The 20,320-nt window shown below is 47.0% G+C and overlaps 1 protein-coding gene across 4 annotated transcripts in view; it reads left to right on the top strand.

Annotated features, from left to right (window-relative positions):
• COBL (cordon-bleu WH2 repeat protein) overlaps positions 1 to 20,320 on the top strand; it is a 270,471-nt gene that overhangs the window by 233,072 nt on the left and 17,079 nt on the right. For all 4 annotated transcript variants that reach the window (XM_047694205.1, XM_047694203.1, XM_047694204.1 and 1 more), the window contains 2 exons: positions 6,959 to 7,268; positions 18,852 to 18,943. In XM_047694205.1, coding sequence (XP_047550161.1) covers positions 6,959 to 7,268; positions 18,852 to 18,943 — 402 coding nt within the window. The remainder of the gene's footprint in view (positions 1 to 6,958; positions 7,269 to 18,851; positions 18,944 to 20,320) is intronic.

Genomic DNA, 20,320 nt, shown 5'->3' with positions numbered 1-20,320 from the left:
GTGGTGTAAGGAAATGATCCAATTTCATTTTTCTGCATGTGGCTGTCCAATTTTCCTAACACCATTTATTGAAGAGGCTGTCTTTTTTCCATTGGACATTCTTTCCTGCTTTGTCGAAGATGAGTTGACCATAGAGTTGAGGGTCCATTTCTGGGCTCTCTATTCTGTTCCATTGATCTATGTGTCTGTTTTTGTGCCAGTACCATGCTGTCTTGATGATGACAGCTTTGTAATAGAGCTTGAAGTCCGGAATTGTGATGCCACCAACTTTGGCTTTCTTTTTCAATATTGCTTTGGCTATTCGAGGTCTTTTCTGGTTCCATATAAATTTTAGGATTATTTGTTCCATTTCTTTGAAAAAAATGGATGGTACTTTGATAGGAATTGCATTAAATGTGTAGATTGCTTTAGGTAGCGTAGACATTTTCACAATATTTATTCTTCCAATCCAGGAGCATGGAACATTTTTCCATTTCTTTGTGTCTTCCTCAATTTCTTTCATGAGTACTTTATAGTTTTCTGTGTATAGATTCTTAGTCTCTTTGGTTAGGTTTATTCCTAGGTATCTTATAGTTTGGGTGCAATTGTAAATGGGATGGATGCCTTAATTTCTCTTTCTTCTGTCTTGTTGTTGGTGTAGAGAAATGCAACTGATTTCTGTGCATTGATTTTATATCCTGACACTTTACTGAATTCCTGTACAAGTTCTAGCAGTTTTGGAGTGGAGTCTTTTGGGTTTTCCACATAGAGTATCATATCATCTGCAAAGAGTGATAGTTTGACTTCTTCTTTGCCGATTTGGATGCCTTTAATTTCCTTTTGTTGTCTGATTGCTGAGGCTAGGACTTCTAGTACTATGTTGAATAGCAGTGGTGATAACGGACATCCCTGCCGTGTTCCTGACCTTAGCGGAAAAGCTTTCAGTTTTCCTCCATTGAGAATGATATTTTCGGTGGGTTTTTCATAGATGGCTTTGATAATATTGAGGTATGTACCGTCTATCCCTACACTTTGAAGAGTTTTGATCAGGAAGGGATGCTGTACTTTGTCAAATGCTTTTTCAGCATCTATGGAGAGTATCATATGGTTCTTGTTCTTTCTTTTATTAATGTGTTGTATCACATTGATTGATTTGCAGATGTTGAACCAGCCTTGCAGCCCTGGAATAAATCCCACTTGGTCGTGGTGAATAATCCTTTTAATGTACTGTTGAATCCTATTGGCTAGTATTTTGGTGAGAATTTTTGCATCTGTGTTCATCAAGGATATTGGTCTGTAGTTCTCTTTTTTGATGGGATCCTTGTCTGGTTTGGGGATCAAGGTGATGCTGGCCTCATAAAATGAGTTTGGAAGTTTTCCTTCCATTTCTATTTTTTGGAACAGTTTCAGGAGAATAGGAATTAGTTCTTCTTTAAATGTTTGGTAGAATTCCCCCGGGAAGCCATCTGGCCCCAGGCTTTTGTTTGTTTGGAGATTTTTGATGACTGTTTCAATCTCCTTACTGCTTATGGGTCTGTTGAGGCTTTCTATTTCTTCCTGGTTCAGTTGTGGTAGTTTATATGTCTCTAGGAATGCATCCATTTCTTCCAGATTGTCAAATTTGTTGGCGTAGAGTTGCTCATAGTATGTTCTTATAATTGTCTGTATTTCTTTGGTGTTCGTTGTGATCTCTCCTCTTTCATTCATGATTTTATTTATTTGGGTCCTCTCTCTTTTCTTTTTGATAAGTCTGGCCAGGGGTTTATCAATCTTATTAATTCTTTCAAAGAACCAGCTCCTAGTTTCGTTGATTTGTTCTATTGTTTTTTTGGTTTCTATTTCATTGATTTCTGCTCTGATCTTTATGATTTCTCTTCTCCTGCTGGGTTTAGGGTTTCTTTCTTGTTCTTTCTCCAGCTCCTTTAGGTGTAGGGTTAGGTTGTGTACCTGAGACCTTTCTTGTTTCTTGAGAAAGGCTTGTACCGCTATATATTTTCCTCTCAGGACTGCCTTTGTTGTGTCCCACAGATTTTGAACCATTGTGTTTTCATTATCATTTGTTTCCATGAATTTTTTCAATTCTTCTTTAATTTCCTGGTTGACCCATTCATTCTTTAGAAGGATGCTGTTTAGTCTCCATGTATTTGGGTTCTTTCCAAATTTCCTCTTGTGATTGAGTTCTAGCTTCAGAGCATTGTGGTCTGAAAATATGCAGGGAATGATTCCAATCTTTTGATAACGGTTGAGACCTGATTTAGGACCAAGAATGTGATCTATTCTGGAGAATGTTCCATGTGCACTAGAGAAGAATGTGTATTCTGTTGCTTTGGGATGAAATGTTCTGAATATATCTGTGATGTCCATCTGGTCCAGTGTGTCATTTAAGGCCTTGATTTCCTTGTTGATCTTTTGCTTGGATGATCTGTCCATTTCAGTGAGGGGAGTGTTAAAGTCCCCTACTATTATTGTATTATTGTCGATATGTTTCTTTGATTTTGTTATTAATTGGTTTATATAGTTGGCTGCTCCCACGTTAGGGGCATAGATATTTAAAATTGTTAGATCTTCTTGTTGGATAGTTCCTTTGAGTATGATATAGTGTCCTTCCTCATCTCTTATTGTAGTCTTTGGCTTAAAATCCAATTGATCTGATATAAGGATTGCCACTCCTGCTTTCTTCTGATGTCCATTAGCATGGTAAATTCTTTTTCCACCCCCTCACTTTAAACCTGGAGGTGTCTTCAGGTTTAAGATGAGTTTCTTGTAGGCAACATATAGATGGGTTTTGTTTTTTGATCCATTCTGATACCCTGTGTCTTTTGATTGGGGCATTTAGCCCATTAACATTCAGGGTAAGTATTGAGAGATATGAATTTAGTGCCATTGTATTGCCTGTAAGGTGACTGTTATTGTATATTGTCTCTGTTTCTTTCTGATCTACTTCTTTTAGAGTCTCTCTTTGCTTAGAGGACCCCTTTCAATATTTCCTGTAGAGCTGGTTTGGTATTTGCAAATTCTTTCAGTTTTTGTTTGTCCTGGAAGCTTTTAATCTCTCCTTCTATTTTCAATGATAGCCTAGCTGGATATAGTATTCTTTAGAAGAGAATTTAATCATGAATTTGTATTAGGCTTCTGCTAATGACAAATTAAGTGTGTTTTTCACATTTGCAAAAATCTTGCCATGATAACTTTTTAGCTCCAAAATGTTGTTCACACCTTAAGAGAAGAGCAAACTTGCCAGCGAATTAATTAACTCAGAAATCATGAGCTACACTTTTAGGGCCAACAAAGACAGCGGAAAGGATATCAATGTTGTCGTATTCCTTTTACGATTCCTAGTTAGTCACTAGTCAATTATCCGAAGAATGTTTGTGTCTTACATTTTGATTTAGGATTTCAGAGAATGGTAGCATTCTGTTTCTGGAAGGGACTTTAGAGCTCATCAGAACCCGCTTATTTTACAGAAAGGGGAAAGGCTATTCCAAATTCAGAGCAGAACTTGGACCTCAATGTGGGATTCAGGCTCTTAATCCAGCCTTCATCCGTCTGCCCCTGGATGTCAGGCTGGGGTCCCTGGACCACTGGCTTCATGGAATCAGGGACTTAAGTGAGGGAGGTGAGGCGTGCACAGAAGGATCTAGAAGGCCCCAATCTCATGACAGCAAAGCACCTCCAAGCTTTAATGTTTGGGGCTTCTGTTTATCAATAAGGCAAAATGTCTCCCGCACCCTTATCTTATTCAGAAATTGTCAAAACATGTTACATCTCACAGGGTTAATAGCAGAAACCAGCCCAGCAGAGGAAAGAGGTGAAGTCGGGGCAGGGCGAGTGAGGAGGGGGTATCTGATTCCAAGCAAAGATTCTCAGACTGACAGAACTGTCTGCAGACAGACATGAAAATCACAACGAGCCAGGCTGGACCCTCCTAGGAAGGGTCCTTCCTATCTCCAAATCGGTGCCGTCTTTGAAGTGTGGCCGGAAGTCGCTCACAGGAGTCTGAGCCCTTGCGCCTGCCACTCTCTCTCTGCTTGGCCTGTCCCCTGGGCTGAGTGCCCGCATCACTGCCATCGTTCTGTCCTCCCGTCCTTGCTGACACGTCCCCACCACCTGCTGCATGTGGCATTGCTCTCGTTCCTTGTCCCTCGGCATTTATGCACCCGTCCTTCCAATGCCTGTGTGACCACCCTCCAGAGAACAGGACTGCCCTTACACTCCTGCCCAGCTCCGGCTCCCTGGCCCCAGGCATGGTGCATGGGCCGGGGCTGGGGGGGTGGGGGGTTGTTCACTGAACACCTGCCTAGTGGGTTCAACGATGCAGCTAGCCAGGCCCTGGAAGGGGATCCATGAGAAGTGGAGGGCTCGCCTGGGCAAGAGGGGAGCTCCGGTAACTGTGGTCTTTATTGTGTATCGTGAAAATAATTTCACACGTACACGCTCCAGATGCCTTCTCACACCTTGTCGGTTTAGGTTTGCAGTTGGCTTAATTTAGAGCAGTGACTTTCAACTTTTTTTTTTTCCTCTCCAAACTTCTGAAGGATATAAAGCAAGCCCAGACCAGCATTCTGGATCTCATAACTGGAGAGAAAGGGGGCCGTGTGGGCTTGGAGTCCCCCATCCACCAGAGATGCGTTCTGAGTTTCCAGGGCTTGTGTGGGTCAGGAGAATGTCCCCGCTGCAGGTGGGACCCGTTGAGAGGTCAGCTTCAGGGAGTTACTTGGGGTTACTTCCCACTCAGGAAGTGACTGCTGGGGGGATGAAGGGGGCCCGTGCTGCACGGAGCACCTATCTGGTACCTGCTGTGCGTTGACCCCTCCCTCTGACCAGCCATCCGTATTCAACCTGTGCAAATGCACCTTGAGTTGGTATTAGCATATGGCACCGTCGGTCTCTGTGCGCATCTGTCCCCTCTTCAGCCATGTGTCCCCAGATTACCAAGACTCTTGGATTGGAAATCTGTGTCCTGAGTCCGATCACAGAGCCCTTCCCATCTTGGCACACACACCCCCACAGCCCCCCCCTGCCCCCGCCAGCTCTGGAGGCACACCAGGGCCATTGCACTGTGATGGGCATCACGCCCAGCCCTCCCCACAGTCCTGTGGTGGCCCATGAGCCTCCTCCCAGACAAAACTGAGACAGACGGGTCCATTCAGACCCCTGCCCTAGCCGCCATTCAGCTGCTCAGCTGGGATTCGAATGCAGGTCTCTGTGACCTGAAATCTTTATGCTCTTCCCCGGTGTCCTACACCACACAGAAGAAAAAGTGTGAACTTAATTGACCTACTTGTGCGACAGTGACAAAAGGGAAGGCAGGGAAACGGGTCTGGCTTGGCCATCTGGGCTGCCGTTGATGGCTGTGCTGTGGCGCCCCTCTGAGCGGGGTCCCCGGAATGCCATCGCGGGGTGGAGTCACCCGCTGTGTGGGCAGCAAGGCTGGTAGCCTTCAAGGTGCGACAGCTCATCAGCGAACAGGGACAGGGAGGGTCTGGCTGTCCTGGTCCCGAGGCAGTTGTTTCCTCTTTCTATCTACCCTCTCTCTCATTAAGAGCCGGACAACAAAAGCCAGGAAGAATGCCTAGGGAAGGCGGGCATTGTCAAACGCATTCACTGCTTTCAGACACATTGCCTTGTGCATTTCTGCTTCTCTCAACAATTCCTCCTTTGTGTTCTGGTCTATACTTTTGAGCTCTGTTGTGAAATGTCTTTTTTTTTTTTTAAATTTTTGTTCTTTTGTTTATTTTATTGTTTGGGATCTCAAATAAGCCAACCCCTGACAGAATGTTCTCCTTGGCTCTGTTTGGGGCTTGTTAATTCTACGTTGCCAGTGTGCTGTCCCGTGAAAGCCATGGCGAGGTTGAGGACAGGGACACTGGCTCCTGTCTCGGTGCCTGATTATGTGCAGTGAGCCCTGGGAATGCCTATGGCCTGTATTCACGATAGGCGCCCAGCAGCTCTGTATCAGAGAACAGGTTTGAAACAAAATACAAAAAAAAAAAAAAAATTACAAATACTAAATAAATAAAATACACGATACTCCCAACACAACATAGTCCTTTACTTCCTGGCCCACCAGGGCTGAGATACTGAAGTTTAAAATCTGTTTCTACATGAAATTAAAAGGACACATCCCTGCTAGGCTAGGCAGCCAGTCCAAAATTGGGTGCTCCTGTCCTCCTCTAGGCGTGGAGCGAGCATTGACTTCAGAGAACCCGGGAGCGCACTCTACTTGCAAGCTTAATGCATCTGTGTCTGAAGAGCTTGCTGGGTAGGGTTGCCAAATGGCTACAGTGTTCCCCCATCATTAATATTTAAGTTCCGTGGAACTCTGATCCTTGAAAATCTCATTTTTTCTGCTGTGGTAAAGCTCACTTAATGCTCAGGGGGCCCGAGGATCTCCACCCAACACACTTTTGTTCTGGTTCTTTTTCATTTTTCTTGGAGGTGATCCTCTAAGATCACCTCTTCTTGGGACCAGATCTCCCGGTCTCATGTGTGAAAGTGAAAGGGGGGGGGGTAAATAAAATAAAAATGAAGAGGGGGCCAGATGCCAACACAGCACACCTTTAATATTTCAGATGTTTATACTGAACATTTGTCAGAAGTTCCCCAACAGTATTAGCTATTTATAAATCTGTTTATATTCGGGAATGATTATGTTCTTCTTTAAAGAACTCATTTTAAAACAACTTCGCAGAACTGCGTCCACTGTGTCATTCTTCTGGATTTTTTTTAAATATGCTTGCCAGAGTCAGATAGGGGATAAAAGTCCAAAAGTCTGACTCGTAATGTGGTTTTTGAGGGAGTTTTGCTCTCGATCACATACATGCCTCGGTTCCTCCAAGTTAAAGTGTTTCTGGAGGGAGCTGTTGGGTTGGAACAGGTCTTGCTTGATTCCTCGTGCCCTGAATTCCAGTCGCAGGTGAGTCAGGCAGGTTGGTGTGGAAAAGTGCTTGCTGACCTGTCCTTGCCGTGTCTTGTCCAGTGAGCCTGCCCCTGGGCCCCAGCAGTTCCTGCGGCACAGACAGGGTCCCGCCGGTGCTATCTGAGGCCGAGGAGACAGTGTCTGTCAGCAGCTGTTTCGCATCAGAAGACACAGCTGAGGACTCTGGAGTGGTGAGCTCCCCCTCAGACATCATCTCCCTGGACTCCCAACATGACAGCTTGAAATCCAAAGATAAGTGGGCCACAGACCAGGAAGACGGCAGTGACCAGGACCTGGCTGGAACTCCAGAACCGGGTCCCCACAAGAGCCCCACGTGGGAGAGGAACAGCTCTGGGAACTGGCATCCAAGGTGAGTGAGGGGATAGCTGTGGGGGCGGGGGGCATCCTAGCTTCGGGGAGGAAGGTCTTTTGTTCACGGTGACACGGCCAACGCGTGGCAGGCGCCCTCCAAAGTTGCCACTCCCAGATGTGGGGGTTCGCGATCCACAACCCGGTCTTCAGAGTCTTTCTAGACTTGTAGGTGGTTATAAGTCGTACCCAAGATTGGCTTGTTTTTCCTTTTATATAAACGGTGCAGTATACTCAGTGTCCTTTCTCACTCAACATCGTGTTTTTAACATCGATCCGTGATATGTGTCTCATGAGTTCATTTATTTTTCTACTTTTTAATTAATGGGCACTTAGGTCATACTGGTTTTCCACAGCACTGGAAACAATGAGGAAGTCCAACATATGTCTCCTTTTACACACAGAGCGCTTTCTAGAGGACAAATTAGTACACATCCAGGAAAACCCATCCTCAACTATGAACTATCGCCAAATTGCTCTCCAAAACTAGTGTCTGGGTTTACAGGCCCTATAGTGGTCTCCAACGGCCTGACATCCACACCTGCACCAACACCTGCGATCAGGACACCGCCACTTCTCACACGTACAAGCGTTCAGTGGCATGTCACGTGCTTTTCGCAGTTTTCTGATTAGTGAGAATGCGCATCTTGTCACATGTGCATCACGACTTTGTCTTCTTGCATGACTTGCCTGTCTATAGACTGTCCTTTTTAATTTTATTTTTTTTTTATTTTTTATTTTGAGAGAGAGAAAAATGTGCCCAAGAATGGGGAGAGGGATGGAGGAGGAGGCAGAGAGAGAATCTCAAGCAGGCTCCACGCCCAGCACAGAGCCTGACTCAGGGCTAGATCCCATGACCTGAGTTCACGACCTGTTCCAGAATTAAGAGTTGGGTACTTAACCAACCGAGCCACCCAGGCACCCCCATGGACTGCCCTTAAAAACAAAAAAAAAAAACAAAAAACAAAAGAAGACAAAAACCAAAAAACTGGGACGTTACTTTTTTTAAAAAATTCACTAATTTCTTCTCACTCTGTCAATCAATTCTTTACTCCGCACAGGGAGTCTTTAAGACTGTGCCTTGAATGTAACTTTGTCTTCTCGTTGCATAAAAATTGCTTTTTGATTTTAATATTCTTAAATTTGACCCTTTTCTCCTGAGTGTGTATAGTCTTTGCATTTTAAGAGACCCTTCTCATACCCTGAAGGACTAAAGATTATCTGAATTTCTTATAAAAGTTTAGTGTTGCTTTCTCACATTTGGGCTTCTCAACTACCTGGGTTTATTTTCGGATGTGATGTGGAGAAGGAAATCTATTTTTTCGCACTGACTCCCAGCCCTACTTTGGATTATGTATATGCCCCCCGTTCTCTGTTCTGTAGACCTGGCTTATCTGTCTGACCTTGTCCCAGCACCCCATTGCCGTTGTCTCTTTCTTCATCTTCTAAGAAGAAGGTTAATTCTCTGCAGCCAATCAGTTTTTTCATCCTGTAGATAATTTTAAGAACCAGTCACACAAACAGTGTTATGGAAATATTAACAAAAAGGAGAATGCTCCCCCAAACTTCACAACTCGATCACCAAAACAAGTGAATGCCTTTGTATTTTTCATGTTTAACTCCCACTTTGTCCATATGAACACACAAATCTTTACCTGGTTAATGTCATTGTAGTGTCAGTAATAATTTATTTTGATTTCTTTTTACCTCAGGATTTATTGTGAGCACTGCCTATTTGCTAATTACACCCTCTAACAGTTTTACTGTATAGCTCGTCAATCTTATGGACCATTTCAAGGCCAAATTTGTATTTCATCTGACAGGAAATTAGAAGGTAGCAGTTGCTCCCTTCCTCCCCACACCCTCATCCTTCTCTCTCTCTCTCTCACACACACACACACACACACACACACACACACAGTGTGTTAGCCTGTGCTGTTTGCATCTATGACAGCAGAGAAAAATTACGGTATTTCATTCTTCATCCAATAAACATTAAAAAAAAAAGTCCCTTTCTACAGTAATCTCCAGGTCTGTTCTGTGAGTTTGCATGGAGATTGCACACCTGAGCCCTACATCTGAGGCTAATCAGACATTTTTAATTCTGGCCCCTAGGGATGCTCATGTTAGTCATCCTTTGCTTTGCTGGCATTGACCCCTAATGTAAAATCTTGCTGGCTCCTATCCAAATAGGAGAGTTAATGTTGCCTGTGGCCACAGCCAGGATAATCATGGAGTGTTTGGAACTTGATCCTTTATCCCAGCAGGGAGTAGGGCATGTTTTTCTGCCCTCATCTCTGGGGGGCCATGGAATTTGAGAGTCTTAGGGTGGGGAGCCAGGGGGCTCTGACCGACCAACGGCCAGCGCTAAGTAGTGGCCTGGCCTTTGTGAGTCCTCATAACTTTGCGGGCCCTGTGGTCTGCTTGTGCACACACAGATAACGCCTCCTACCTCTCAGGGGTGTGATAAGCCTATAAATGCCCAGTGTGCAGGGTAGAGTATGCACTGCCTGGCTATCAGATAGGAACATTGTCAAAATTACTACTGTTAGTTTAGGAAAGGGGCACCATGAATTCTCTGGGCTTCCAAAAGCCCAGCGGTCTAAGGAAGATGAAGGTGGTTTCTGAGCCTCCCAGCCCTGTCTGTGCTATCCCACTGTCTGTCTCAGAGTGAGATCCACACTCTGCCTTGGACTTTTTAGGGAATGACCATAGTTAGTGCGATATTGCAGTTCATAAGAAATATCGATTTGGTCAAATGACAAAAACATAAACCATAAATAGTTGGTCTTCATCCACAGTTTCTGGTGCCAGCTCCCCAAAACCATGGAATTTCCTGAGTGTTGAGAGTGATAAAGGCCTTTTGTTATGTTAACGAGATGGCTTTTGGAAAGCACCTTTGGATGGGGGCTGGTTGCCCAGGGAGCCAACCAAGTGACTAAAAGGTAGAACTTTCAGCACCACTCCCTGACCTTCCTGGGAAGGGAGAAGGGCTAGAGATAAGATCAGCCAATGGCCAGGGACTTAGTCAATCCTGATGATGCAATGAAGCCTCCATACCCCCAAAAGGACTGCGTTGGAGAACTTCTGGGTTGGTGAGCACCAGCAGGTTGGGGAGACTGATCCTGGAGAAGCATGGAAGACCCTTCCCCTACCTCTCCTTATGCATCTCTTCTTCTGGCTCATATCCCTTATGATGTCCTTTAATAAACTGGCCAACCTTAGCCTTTCTGGGACTTCTGTGAGTCATGCTAGCACATTAATTGAACCTAAGGAGGAGGGCATTGGAGCCTCCATTCTGCAGTGCTCAGTGGTCAGAAGCAGGATCCTGGGGTCTCAAGTGTGGGGGTCGGGGGCAGCCCGGTGGGACTGAGCCCTCCACCTGTGGGGTCGGATGGTGTCTCTGGGTCCTTAGTGTCAGAAACAAGTTGAATTCTTGGACATCCTGCTGGAGTCAGAGAAATGCTTGCCATTGTACATGGGGCAGTCTCCCCTCCAGCATCCATATTGAGTCCGGGAACACCTAAGAAGTTTATTTTGCAGGAGTGCACTCCCCTGACAAGTTAGGGCAATTCCGAGACTGTGTTGTGGTGTCACATCCTCATCTCCAGTATGATTTTCCATCAAGCTCGGAGTGACGGAGAAGCAGGTAGAAAGCGAGGGTTTCCACTCAAAGGCTCACAGGGGCCAGGCAGAGAATGAAGGTGAGCGACGACAGGGAGCAGCCCCGAAGTCTCTGTCCTCTCTCGAAGGCAGCCTTGCTCCCTTCTTCCAGACTTAGCCGCAGGGATCGCGGACCCAGCATGGCCGGCTTTTGAAGAGAAGCCAGAAATCCAAATTTTTATGGGAGGCCCCAAGTTTTAAATTTTGGCAACCAAGGCACACAGTCGAGCCAAACCAAACAGGTCTGCGTGCTGAGCGGCCCCGCTCCCAGATGTGCTCTCTATTGAGTATTAAGGGGCACCCTGACCCTTCCCCCTCTGCCTGCTCTTTTCCAGCTTTGGAATATCCTTGTCATTGCCCAGGTGTCTCCTGTGAGACAGCTCTTGGAAAATATCTTCAGATACGTGCTGCAACTCCCTCTAGCCTCCTCTTCGTGAAATAAGAAAGTCTCTTACAAATCCTGCAGGAAAGCAGCCTGTTTCAATAGTCCCCCTCTGTCCTGCCTCCCAGTGTTCCTGGGGTAAGGCTCTATTAAGCACTGCTTTAGAAATGCTGTTCTGTGCCTTCCACTGTCCACACTGTCAAGCTGAAAGTACTCCCCTCTGTTGCGTGGATATGGAGAGAAAACATCTCTTTGGATGAACATGGTGTGTTCCAGAGGCACGCTTTGTGGTCCCATCTGTAGCTCCGGGTGCACTGAGAGCTTGAGCAGGAAGAAGGCAGGGAAGGCTGGAGGGGGCAGGATGAGGTGGGGCCAGACCCAGGGGTGGAGGGGGGGTGGGCACCAGGATTGGGTCAGAGGTCCAGTCTGCAGAACCTGGGTGAGCCAGGCCCATTTTGGGGGTCCAGAGCAGCCCGTGGTCAGGCTCAGTGGGATGAGAACCCAGGCTGGGGCAGGGGGTTGCCAGTCCCGGATCAAGCTAAAATTGTGTGAGAGCAGAACCCAGCACTGTTCGTGGAGCTGCGGCCTTGAGCTCAGCCACCTGGACAGAAAACCACATCGGAACACTGGACAGGAGCACCCGTGTTCTACGGGGATGAGAGAAACAGTAAGGTAGACCCGGTTTCCTGACATCCTGCACCCCCTGGGTGGGGGGACAGGCAGGGCAAACAGGGACCTGGCAGCAGCACTCACTCAACACTTCTCTGTGGCCCTGAAGCACGTGCCTCACCTCTCCTCCAAGGAGATGGCACCCCTATTCTCAGTGCCACCTGCTGGTCCCCAGATCCAGCCTTCTGGCTCTGCCCTGCGTGATTCTGATACCTAGTTTCTGCGGGTAAGAAAGGATATTCCTCTTGTGTGGCCAAAAGCAATGATCTGGGCATGGCCATGGCCAGGAGACCAGGCCATCCTCTGAATGCCAAGCCCTGGGAGGTGTGGACAAACCTGGCCAGGCTGGGTCTCCCCAGGCTGGGGTGCATTCAGAGGGGTGGCAAAGCTGTCCTCCACAGTCTCAGCCACCCACAGCTTGTAGCATATGTACACTGGGGGCAGTCCCCAGCAAGATAAGGGAACGTTTGTGGCTTTCTACTCTGCCCAAGGACCCTATCCTTTTGCCAGCCCTCTGTCACTCAGGTAGTCACAGAATGCTGGTGGCAACAGCATAAGACCCTTTGTGACCTGAGTGAGAAGACCCTGCGGAGTGAGGTCCCTGTTTGCTTGGTTCTTCTTCCTTTCTCTACACCCTGTAGACATCAAAGCCATCGGAACGGCTTCGGCTAGGGTTGCCTCGGGTCCCCTATTGACAATTTGGAGGTCAAGTACGATTTCCTCCAGGGCTCCTGTCATTTTGGCCTCAGCTTAAAGCGTCCTTCTGGAACTACTCAGTCCAGTGACAAAGTTCACGGCTCTGTTCCCTCCACTTGATTCCGAGGCCCTGCTCCAGCTGCTTCAGCCACCCACTGGCTGGGCTCCCCTAAATGCCCTTGGAACCAGGGTTTCGAATTCTTCAAGAGTTTCAAGAATAAATACTGGTTTTCTAAAAAAGAGCAAGTGTGAGTGCCTGGTAATAATCGGAATACCGTTTATGCACTGTGATCTGCAAATGATGTTTTCCATCAAGTCTTTCGGTTGGATCCAATTATAATCTTTTGCTGCAAAATAAGTCTGTGCACTTAACGCAAACTGGGGACAACACATTCCCAGCGTTTTCCTCTAGACTTTTAGCGCAGCCAGTAAACAAGCCCAAGGAAGAATTCAGCCCAAGAGCACAGAAAAACACAGATGCACAGGGAATGATAGCCCCTTATTTTGGGGACACCTGGGAGTGGCCCTGGATGCAGCTCTGCCCAGGGCAGGAGTCATATCCTGGGACCTCATCTCCTCCCAGATTTGTTTAAACATCTCTTCCCAGATGCATCTTCCTTTTTTGTATATGGCCTGAGCCCACATTCCTGAAACTTAAAGAAAAACTCCATGTGAAGAGGAAAAAGTCTAGAATCAGACTGCCTGGGGTCATGTCTGCTCGTTTGCCCTTGCGCCAAAAACTTGACCTTGCATCGATCTCCTTAGTGCATGGAGAGATGCAGGACCTCTCCCTCTTAGAAGAGTGCCTGATGTACTGGCAGCCTTCTAAACGTGACAGCTGGTATTGTTAGTTGCGAAGTTAGGTTTTCACAAGTGCCTGAGGAAGAATAGAAAGATGATTTGTTAATTTGTATACTCTGTATCTAGCTTTGATTGTCTGCTTCTTTAAACTCTGTAGCGCCTTTGGAAAGAAACAATGTGTCTATGTACAGTGGTATGTGATAAGGGGAGAAAACAGAGAGGACTTTGCCTCCTACCTTCCTGGGGGGGACATTACAGTGGAATGTGTGTTATTTCTAAGCCTTTGAATCCCCAAGGCAGTCTTGCTGTAATTGGACAATGTATCTATCAGAGTATCAACATCGTGGGACTGTAAATTCCGGGTGCCTTTGGGAAACATCCGCACAGCAGCCAGGAGTAGGTGAGAGGTTGGATAAGTGCGTTTCAGGCTGTGTTCCTTAAAGGTAGGACCCCACTGAAAGCAGATTAGAGCCACAAAGGACAGAAGGTGGAGCCCCTTCAGGAGAAGGGAGCCCCCCACCCCACACTGTCTTGCCTGCCATCCCCCTCACCCCCCATCCTCTTCCTGGCCATCCCCAAGTCCATCTCAGCCCCAGCTGACAGCAGGTGGTTGGCATGAGGACATTAGCAGTGAGGCCTGTGGGGCCCTATAGGGCATGAGTTTCTGGTCACGTCGAGGAACTGAGGGTGTGTGGGGCAGTGGAGGGGCTGGAAGAGACAGGGTCCTGCCTTTCCACTGGCTGGTGCTGGCCAGGGGGCCCCAGGACTCTACAACCACAGGAACTCTGTGACCAGCAGCACCTAGAAGCATCTCAGACCTTCTAGAACCCTAGAACTTTGTGAGAGTACCTAGAATTATTTAACACATCCTAAAACCCAGATACTTTTCATGTAACTATGTTTACAAAGGAGCATTTAAAAACCACTCCAAAAAAAACAAAAAAAAAAAAAAAAAAAAAAAAAAACAAACAAAAAACCCTCAAAAAATACATACATACATGCATACTTACCACTTCAGACTTTGCAGAGCTGGGTTGCTCCATACAGTTGCTCTGTCCGTGTTCGGCTACTCAGCCCTTGAGGCAGCTGACCCAAATGCAGATGTGTGGGAGTGTAGAAGACACAGACTTTGGGGTAAAGAAAAGAGTTCTTCATATTAACGACATGATAATACGTAATGACAATAATGTGGCATAAGTATTGGGTTAAATCAAGTATACTAATTAAGGTGTAATACAAGTGAAGTTAAAGTACTTAATTAAAATTAATCTCACCTATTTCTCCTATTTTTTTTTTCCACAAGATTTTAAATTCTACGTATGGCTCCTATTCTATTTTTAGGGGACACGGTGATTCTAGAACTCTAAAGCTCCATAAATACAGGAACACTTGTAAATGGAATGGGAAGTTGAACACATATGATTGCCATCAGCTGTAGACTTTCCCAAGCTTCTTGCCTTTCGTTTATCAAGTAACTGTTTTGAAAATGCATGAGTCAGTTTGGTTGTCCTCAACAAATTGAATTGCTACCTGAAAGGGACATCTTTTTTCCTCTCAGACTTTTTTTTTTTTTTTTAAATTCTGCCATTGGATAAATTACTTAAGGAAACTCTTTTGGCTACATCAGAAAGAGAAATGACCAGGGCACCTGGATGGCTCCATTGGTTAAGCATCTGCCTTTGGCTCAGGTCATTACTCCAGGGTCCTGGGATAGAACCCCGTGTCGGGCTTCCTGGTCAGCGAGGAGTCTGCTTCTCTTTCTCCCTCTGCCTCTCTCCCTCTGCCTCTCCCCCTGCTCCTAGTTTCTCTCTCTCCAATAAATAAATGAAATCTTAAAAAAGAGAGAGAAATGACCCCACAAGCCTCATTGGGTCAGAATCAGCCCATGCTCTTTTATTCTTTCTCATATAAATTGACAACAACAACAAAAAAAAACAAAACCTATCTATCTGGGGCTGATTTGACACAACTGCTCCTACATGTCCTATCACCAGAAGCTGGCAAGGCTGTGAGCCGCATGGGGGGCTCGGTCACCCTGACGCCCTCGCCCCCCTGCCCTTTGTCCCTCACACTGGATGCAGAAGTCGCTGCAGGCTGGGTTCTCTGCGGCTGCACTTGGTGTGAGAAAATGCTGCTGATCGTGTTTATTCAGGGTGTACGACCCTGTATCAGAATGTCTGCACTGTGTGTGTTTGCTCTTTGTTTTTCTTGGTCTTTGGCCAAAACAGACTGTCAACACGAAACTGGCTGAAGGCTGGGGTGTACGTGGGGGGGGGGGCGCGGAAGGTGCCCGGGAGAGGAGCATCTGTGCACGTTCACTTTCAGCTACGCAGAAGTGGCTGCTTCTTACCAGCTCTCCATTCCAGGGACACATTGTCGGGCTCCCCTGCTCAGCCCACAGAACGCTGACCTCCAGGCTCAGGGACGAAGGGCTTTGGACTGGTCTGTGCAGGGACAGAGGGATAGTTACAATCCGTAACCAACCTTCTGGGGGCAAGTAGAGAGCAGTGGGGGAGGAAGGAAAAGCAAATATCACTCAATCTCTCCCTCATGGGATTTTACGCTGGCAAGCAAAATAGATACCTTGACGTTGGCTTTGGCTTTTTCCAGAAAACATTCGCGAGAAGGTCGGGGCCCAGAGCACAGGTTCCCCTGCTTTGCATTATGGGAGGAGCTGGCTGCACGAGCCAAGTGGGTCAACAGCCTTGGGGGCAGCACCCCAGCCAAGGACCCTAGACAGACCCTCCCTCCCAGGCCGGCAGCTCCCATCAAGTGTCCACTCCGTCCCTTGGGCAGGCAGGGCCCCAAGGAGGCCAGCCCACATCGGAGGGTCTGGTCAGAGGGCCGCGGGAGGTGCAAGGTGGGGAGAGGTTTGGAATGGGACTGAGTGACAGCATCCGGGGAATCTGAGGCAGGCAGAGGAAAGGGGGCACAGGAGAGCAGAAGCAGGGAGGAGGGACTAGAACTCTAGAACTCGGGTAGGGTCCCCAGACTTCAGCAGGAAGACTTAGACTGTGGAGGGATGGGGAACAGCTGAGGAGCCCCAAGCCCTTGGGGTTTGGCTACCGATGGCTTTTTAGGGGGAAGCTCAGGCTGACTGAGACTCACGGGGATTGTTAAGCACTGATAATGAAATAAAATAATGTACTGTGCAAATCATGCACCATATCCCAAAAATGTGAACTACTTTGCAAAAAAAGAGTTCTCATTCATGGTCAGAAAGGGCCCAAAGGGTTATTTTTAATTTGGCCATTTAAAACATAGCCTACTGGGGCACCTGAGTGGCTCAGTCTATTAAGCGTCCAACTCTTAATTTTGGGTCAGGTCATGATCTCAGGGTCGTGAGATCGAGCCTCATGTCAGGCTCCGCGCTCAGTGTGGAGTCTGCTTGAGATTCTCTCTCTCCTCTGCCCCTCCCCCTGCTCTCTGTCTCTCTCTCTCTAATAAATAAAATCTTTAAAAATATCTTAAAGATTGCCTATTGTCCAAGCTGTCCTGTACCAAAATGAGTATACTTCTAAGACAAAAGGGATAGCAGACTCCCTGTAGTTCATTCATTTCAACAAATCCCAGGGGTTGGTGGTGGTTGTCTAAATTTCTACAGCCCTTGTCCATGGGCGTGTGCTGGTTCCAGACCATCAAGCTCCTCCCGTGCGTATGTCTTGATTTCTTCACGTAACATGCTGCCCTTCAGCCTTGAGCTGTGACTCCACACTGACTCCAGGTTCAAAATCGGCTGATTTTAATGCCCTTTGAAATCAACACGCAGTGTTGCTAGATGCTTTGGAATTCCTCCCATAAATTTGATGAACACTGTTGTGTTTCTCTTTTGCTTGCTGTAGGATCATTTCCTTAAGGCAAATTACCAAAAGAGACTTGTGAACCAAGTTCCTACAAAGCTAAAGTGATGTTTTGTTTCTCGGTGTGCATTTCCATCCCGTGCCGGTAGCAACAAGTGTGAGGGTTTCAGCTTCCCCGCATTTCATCAGCTTGCCATGACTTTCTAGTTTAACATGTATAAAATGATAGCATTAGTGGGATTCTTATTTTAAACTGGTGTTTAACTCTCATTAAGATCACTCTGTTCTCATGAAGCAATGTGGTTTAGCACGCTTTGAAGTATTTGCAGTACTTTGAAGCAAAAGTACATGTAGAATTTTGTTTAGCTGAGCCTTAGGCATCCCAAATGAAGATCGAGTATTATAAAAGTACCGTTTTCAGTTGCAAATACAATTTTACATAGCGCTATCCATTTTTTTCTCCGTACATATTTTTGTTAACTATTTAAGTGAAATATACTTAAACCATAAGGGTCCATAAAAGAGAAAACCACAGCTTTAATAAAATGCATTCAATTCCAGTCCAAGCAACAGCAGTAGCAAAGGCCGTCTTTGCTCTTTTTGGTCCTTATTAATTGGCCCACATGCACACAAAACCAGACCCTTTTGTCTGGCTTGTCAGAGGACATTAGCTGAGACTAATCTGGATGCTGCTTCCTCGCTCCCAAAAGGACACAGCCACCAAGTAAGAAAGATTCATTTATCAGAACACAAACTTTGCTACGTAAGTGAGGATTGTGGAAAGCACATTTCATGCATCATTAGCTGGGCCTGATTAGCAATGATGGAAATTGGTCCTCAATTTTAACAATCAGCGGAAAAGACCTTCAGCTTTCACTGAAGACAGACAATTACCCTCGACATGTCTCTGTTCTCCGCACAGCCAAAACAGAGACAAGAGCCCTTGCAAAGGCTGCGTTGAAATTGTTCTGGCATTAGACGTCCCATGGATGCTATTGTCCCAGTGACGCAAATAAGGCAAGTTCCGGCTCCCCTCAGCAGGCGGGTTGGCATCTTCCTAGATGTCCAGGTGGTGGGGCCACATGGTGCCTCTGGACAGTGGAGGTGGCCGGCTTTCCCCCAGGGTTTGAGCCCATGTGAACTTGGCTGGATCCATTAGTGTCTGAGCACCAGGTTTCCTATCTGTAAGCAACAAGAATCCTACCTGCCTTATAAATTGCTTGTAATGTTTGTAATAAGACCATTCGTGCAGAAGTCCTGTGTCTGCAGCCTGGGGCGTGCAGGCTGCTCCTGGAACGGAGGGACAGCAGGCAGCCCTCCCTGGGGGTGCTTTGTCCAGTCTTGGGGGAAGATGGTTATCACTGTCCCTATTATAACTGTTGCTACCACTCACACATGCATGTGTGCGCACACGTGCACACCCCCACTGCGTCCCAGCAGCCCCGAGAGCAACAGGACCCCATGAGTACAGAAGTGCATGAACTTGTGCCTTCCTTGGACAGTCCCAGAAAAGAGAAAAGAAATAAAGGATGAGAAAAATGAACGCCCTTCCTTTCTCTCTGGTCCTCCCTAGACCCGAAGTGACTATAACCTCCAGTGGCGAAGAAGACCTGTTTCTCACTGGGCAGTTCCAGAAGACCCTCGAGCTGGATGAGGAGCTGGAAGGTGAGCACGACCGTCCGTCCTGCTAGTGTTACGCTGGGCGGCCGTAGGCTCTGGGGGTTATGCTTGCTGTGGCTCCCGGCGGGAAAGGCGGGTGGGAGGAACCCAGTTCCTGCAGAAGAAAGCCCAGGTGTAGGGGCAGGCAGGTGAGCACAGCTCTCGAAATGGCTTCCCATCAGGGCTGCGGGACGTACTGTGGACACTCTGAACCGCGGCTCCAGTGCTCTGGGTGGTACTGTTTATGTGCATCGGGGGGGATTCTACACACATAAGAAAACAAAGTTCTCCAGTGCCCGGATGAGTTTGGGAAACACTGGGGGACACGGGCAAACAGGTTCCCTAACGACAACTTGCACCACTTGGCTCGCTGACGTTTGGCACATCTCGGAGGGAAATTCAGTGCACACGGCCTCAGCGGTGAACCCATTAATGGTGGAACGCTTGCTGTGGTACAGATAGGTGTGGGGAAGGTGATGCTTTATGGCCAAAGCAGATGCAGACGATCTCAGTAGACAATCAAGGAATCTTTCAAATAAGGGCGCACGGTGACGGTAATCCAGAAATTTCGGTATGGGCCATGCCTTCAAACAGATACCAGAACGAAACGGAGTGCAGAGCTCATCCATAGTCTACTGGCTTGTCGGCCTTCTGTCCTCTGAAGATGTGCTGGACAGAGCTGAAAAGGCTAAAATGATCATCCCGTGTCCCTCTGGCTCTGACCAGGGAACCCACTGTGTCCCTTAGGGCTAATTCTGAGGTAGTGCCCAGAGTTAGTCATCTGCCTCTCGAGATGTGCGAGCACTTCTCCCCATGGGGTTTGTGGTGCTTCTGATGAAGCAAGTAAGCTGAAGGTCAAAACCCAAAACCCACCTTTGTGTTCCGTGTGAGACAGCCTTTCCAGGGGGCTCAGGTTTACAGATCTCGTTTGCAACCCACGAATGTTGGCAAAATGTTGAACCTGAACGCCTTACCTTGAGACACGGTGGCTGTGCAGAGAGCTCCTCTGTTGAGCCATCAGAGGGGAAATGGGAGCCCCAGGTGTATGTAAGTGACCAATTGAAATGGCACTTTAAAATGTACCTAGGGCGCCTGGGTGGCTCAGTGGGTTAAGCCGCTGCCTTCGGCTCAGGTCATGATCTCAGGGTCCTGGGATCGAGTCCCACATCGGGCTCTCTGCTCAGCAAGGAGCCTGCTTCCCTCTCTCTCTCTCTCTCTCTCTCTGCCTGCCTCTCCGTCTACTTGTGATCTGTCTCTGTCAAATAAATAAATAAAATAAAATCTTAAAAAAAAAAGAATAAAAAATAAAAAAATAAAAAAATAATAATAAAATGTACCTAAACAACTTACCCAAAAATAACCTCAGGAAGGTCAAAGCCAGGG

This window comes from Lutra lutra, chromosome 11 (genome assembly GCF_902655055.1).
Source record: "Lutra lutra chromosome 11, mLutLut1.2, whole genome shotgun sequence".
Lineage (NCBI taxonomy): Eukaryota > Metazoa > Chordata > Mammalia > Carnivora > Mustelidae > Lutra > Lutra lutra.
This window is presented reverse-complemented; position numbering and strand designations above follow the sequence as displayed.